Source organism: Eurypyga helias, unplaced genomic scaffold (genome assembly GCF_000690775.1).
Source record: "Eurypyga helias isolate BGI_N326 unplaced genomic scaffold, ASM69077v1 scaffold20468, whole genome shotgun sequence".
NCBI lineage: Eukaryota > Metazoa > Chordata > Aves > Eurypygiformes > Eurypygidae > Eurypyga > Eurypyga helias.
Genome location: NW_010265203.1, coordinates 38,458 through 43,005, shown reverse-complemented (window position 1 = coordinate 43,005; position 4,548 = coordinate 38,458). Strand labels below are relative to the sequence as shown.

Below are 4,548 nucleotides of genomic sequence, written 5' to 3'. Positions count from 1 at the left end.
GAGGAGGGGAAGGTCACCCGGCTCCCCTGCGTCGCCCCCGGGGCTTCCCCTGCATCGCCCGGTAACACCGGCCGGTTCTCCCTGCGCGCTTTCCCGTGCGTCTCCTGTGCGCCCTCCGTGCACCCCTTTTCCCGTGCATCCCCGGCACCTCCCCGCTGACCTCTCCGTGCACCCCTTTTCCTGTGTACCCCTTTTCCCGTGTTTCCCCGGTACCTCCCCACTGACCTCTCCATGCACCCCTTTTCCTGTGCACCCTTTTCCCGTGCATCCCCAGCCCCTACCCACTGACCTCTCCACACACCCATTTTCCCTTGCATCCCCTGTACCTCCCCGCTGACCTCTCCGTGCACCCCTTTTCCTGTGTACCCCTTTTCCTGTGCATCCCCAGTACCTCCCCACTGACCTCTTCGTGCACCCCTTTTCCCGTGCACCCCCGGTACGCTCCCGGCTGACCTCTCCATGCACCCTTTTCCTGTGCAATCCCTGCTAAAACCCCCAGCGCTCTCTCCGTGCACCCCCCAGCTGCGTTCCCCTGCACCCTCTGCTCGCCTCCCCCCGTGCATTCTCCACGCACACACCCTGTCCTTCCACGCTGCGCACACCCAGCCATGAACAGCTCGGCAACGGGCTCGCAGGAGAGCTGGCAGCCCGAGTCAGTCATCATCCCACTGGTGTACCTCGCCATCTTCCTCGTGGGTACGGTGGGCAACTGCCTGGTCCTGGCCGTGCTGCTGCGCAATGGGCAGGTGAAGAACACCACCAACCTCTTCATCCTCAACCTGGGGGTGGCCGACCTCTGCTTCATCCTCTTCTGCGTCCCCTTCCAAGCCACCATCTACACCCTAGAGAGCTGGGTGTTTGGACCCTTCATGTGCAAGGCCGTCCACTTCTTCATCTTCCTCACCATGTACGCCAGCAGCTTCACCCTGGCCACGGTCTCCCTCGACAGGTAGGAAAGGGGCTGGGGGGCTCCCTGTACACTGAGGCTCCCTCTTCTCTAGATCTCCCCGGGGCAGGAGAGGGGACAGAGCTCCCGGGAGCCAAGCCCTGATTGCTGTGACCTCCCGGGGGAATCCAGGAGCATTTCCCAGTTCACGTGTGCAAGGACAGATGACCTCCGAGGATGGGGATTAGCAGAGAGGGTTGGATTGGGACCCCTGTCCCTAGTGCCCGGCTGGGGGCGGCTTTCAGACCCCAAAGCTGTAGGAGCCGGGTTTATCTGCAGGCTCTGACAGCGGAAGGAGGGATAGAAAACTAGAGAGGGGCAAAGCTCAGTCCCTCTGCAGCCTTGGCTCTTCTGGCATGCAGGGAGGGCGCTCCTGCCCTGCAAACAGCCCACGACAAAACAGGCAAACCTTGAGAGGCAGAAGACATGGGGATGTTTGAGCTGAGACACTGCTTTTCCCTCCCTCCATTTTTATTAATAAAAAGCCCATTTCTGTCCCAGCGATGTCCTTTTGGCCAGTGACTGACCCAGCCTGGCCCAGGGTGAGTTTTAGCCAGGAAGCTCCGTACAGGGCAGCCTGTTGCTCCTGCCTGCGTTTTCCTCCACGGTAGCTCAGCCCCTGGCTCTGCAAGGGCTGGCGAGTTTCTAACCCGCAGCAAACAAGAAGCAGGGAGATCCTGGTGCTGCTCTGCCCGGTGCTCAAAACCCATGGGACAGTGGGATATGGAAAGTCCCCTCGGGAGAGCTGTGGCAGCCCCGGAGCAGGGCTGGGTGGGCCCTGCCATCCCATCAGGGCATCGCACTGGCTGCCAGGACAGCCCCCCCTAGCCCCCTAGGAACTAAACCACAGCCAGGGTCTGCCTCTCCTCCTGCACCCCCCAGAGCCGGGAGGAACAGGGGTGTTGAGCAAGCAGGGGCTTGCATGAGCCCCTAGATCTGGGCATAATTAAGGAACCAGCTAATCATGGAGCTAAGAACGGGTGCCATGCTTTCACGTGTGCCAGGGCAAGCAACACAGTGTTCCTGGGGATCCTGGGGACCTGCTCCTGCTTTCATATCCTCACTGCTGCTACTGCTTGTGCCGGACAGACTGATGATCAAGTGAGGATCTGCTGGATTAGAGAGAGGGACAGAAAGGGACTGTCCCCGTCTTCACCATGAGCCTTACTGGGAGCTGAGAGGGTGATGGGATGAAGTCAGGGGAGAGGATCCTCTTCATCCTTCACTTAGAAGCACCAGGGAAATCAGTTGTGGGACTAATTGCCCTGGGAAGCTCAGATCCATCACTTCTGCCCTTTGTCTGTCATACTCATGAGGCGGCTCGCTGTGCCCTCCCCAGGACTGCAGTCGTGTCCCTCTCCCTTTCCTGTGCAGGTACTTGGCCATACGATACCCCCTGCACTCAAGGGAGCTGAGGACGCCCAGAAACGCCCTCATGGCCATCTGCTTCATCTGGGGACTTTCCTTCATCTTCTCGGGCCCTTACCTCAGCTACTACCAGCAGTTCCAGCTGGCCAACCTGACCGTCTGCCACCCCATCTGGGACATCTCCCGACGCAAGGTCATGGACATGTGCACCTTCATCTTCAGCTACATCATCCCAGTGCTGATCCTGAGCCTCACTTACGTGCGGACTGTTCACTACCTGTGGAGGTCTGTGGACCCTCTCCAAGACATGTCGGAATCCAAGAAGGCCAAGCGGAAAGTCACCAGGATGATCATCATCGTAGCCGTCCTGTTCTGCCTCTGTTGGCTGCCCCATCACCTGGTCATCCTCTGCGTCTGGTTTGGGTACTTCCCCCTCAATCATGCTACGTACATGCTCCGCATCCTCTCACATCTCATCTCCTACGCCAACTCCTGTGTGAACCCCATCGTCTATGCCCTGGTCTCCAAACACTTCCGCAAGGGCTTCAAGAAGATCTTCATCTGCCTCTTGCACAAGAAGGCAGCCAACAAGGTGCACGTGGCCCAAGTGACCAACACTGTCAGCACGCTGGAGGCAGAGCTCAGCGAGGCGACCCACCTCAGCAAAGCCCTGCCCGGCCGCTCCTCCCTGCGCTGCCACATCCCGGCCCAGCCCTGGGTGGGGGCAGAGCCGGTGGGACAGCAGCAGAAAGCCGACGGCTCCTTCATCACCTTCAACGTCACCTAGCAGAGCTTCTTCCCACCCCATGGCTTTGCAGCCTCCCACAGCATCGCAAGCCTGGGGACGCGCTATGGTTTGGGTCGAAATGCGTCAAATCATACCCTTTTTCATTCAAATGCACCCAGATATTGTAACTGTTAAAGCGATGCTGCTGGCTACAGACTCAGCCAAGAGACTGACCGAGGATCCAAGGGCAGGATTTGCTTCCCCCGAGCACTTGCCGAGTGCAGAGATCAAACCCCCGAATGTGCAATCACCTCTTCCTCCGGCACAGACAGACTTACAACCCGTTGCACCTATACCTGGAGCCTACTGAAAACTCTGGTTCCTCCAACCAACGCAGTGTCTGGCTGGAGTTAGCAGGGTGCACTTTTAGGGACATTTTGGAAGTCATGGGTCATTTGTGCCCCAGTTCCGGGGCAGCGCTGGCCACACAGGCACAAACCCAGCTCAGGTTGGAAAACCCAGGAGAGCAGCGTAGAAACCAGGAGACAAACCTTCCTGGTGCAGCCAGCTCTGGCTGGGCTTTCACATCTCTCTGGGGCTGGTGGCTTGAGGGAGGTTTCCCCGAGATGGAGCACGGCTGGAAGCAGCATCCATAGTCGAGACAGCACCGTAGCCTAGGTACGGGGCTGCCCAGAGGGGGCACGGCTTATCCCTGCCATTTCGGTGTGCGCGAGGCACCGCAGAGCGCCCGGAGATCACCCAAGACTGGTGGCTAGGGAGGTGGTTTGCCGGGGGAGCGCGGCCGTGGCCCCGCCGGAGAGGTCGTGCTGCTGGGGCAAGTGGAGCAGGACATCAGTGGGTCAGTGCTAGGGGAGGATTTTAATGATCCTGGGGGACTTGGGCACGGCTGAGCATCTCAGCGCAGGTGAGGTGCTTGAGGGGAAGAGCAGAGCACTGATACTGCTTTCCTGTGGTGACCCCAGCCAGCCGAAAAGCCGCAATAAAGCCCTTCATCCTGCATCCCATGTCCCGCTCCTTTGAGACACCCTGTGGCCCACAGCCCAGGAGAGAGGGGTGGTGGGATCCTCCAGCCTGCGGGAAGCCAGTGGGGAGGGATGCGGGTTATGCCCAAGCACGTCCATCGAGGAGGGGCCAGTGTGGCACCGGGAACAGCCCCCCGTCCCCTCAAGGCAGCCGTACCCAAGCCCAAGGAGACCCACGGGACTTGCGCCCCCAGCGCTGTGCACGCTCCATGGACGGCTGAGCCCTGCGACCGCCACCAGCCAAGAGCTTTGTTTAAAGACCCACCGTGTTCCATACCAGAAAAGCACTTCCGGACTAGGATCAATTCACTCCCTTGAAAACCCTGCGGCAGAGCGCAGCCGGAGGAGGTGGTGAAAGCACATGGGAGCTTGGACAAGCTGTGCTGAGCATCCCTGCAATTCCAAGGTCTTTACCCGGCACCCAAGCACCCATGAAGATCAGGTCTCTGTGAATTGCCATGACG

General features: G+C 59.6%; 1 protein-coding gene across 1 annotated transcript; it reads left to right on the top strand.

The window, feature by feature from the left end:
- The first annotated feature begins 606 nt into the window (after window positions 1–606).
- On the top strand, window positions 607–3,108 carry GALR2 (galanin receptor 2). Its single transcript, XM_010156654.1, has 2 exons — window positions 607–949; window positions 2,321–3,108. Exons 1-2 carry the CDS (start codon window positions 609–611, stop codon window positions 3,099–3,101), a joined length of 1,122 nt encoding a protein of 373 aa, XP_010154956.1. The 5' UTR covers window positions 607–608; the 3' UTR covers window positions 3,102–3,108.
- The last annotated feature ends 1,440 nt before the right edge of the window (window positions 3,109–4,548 follow it).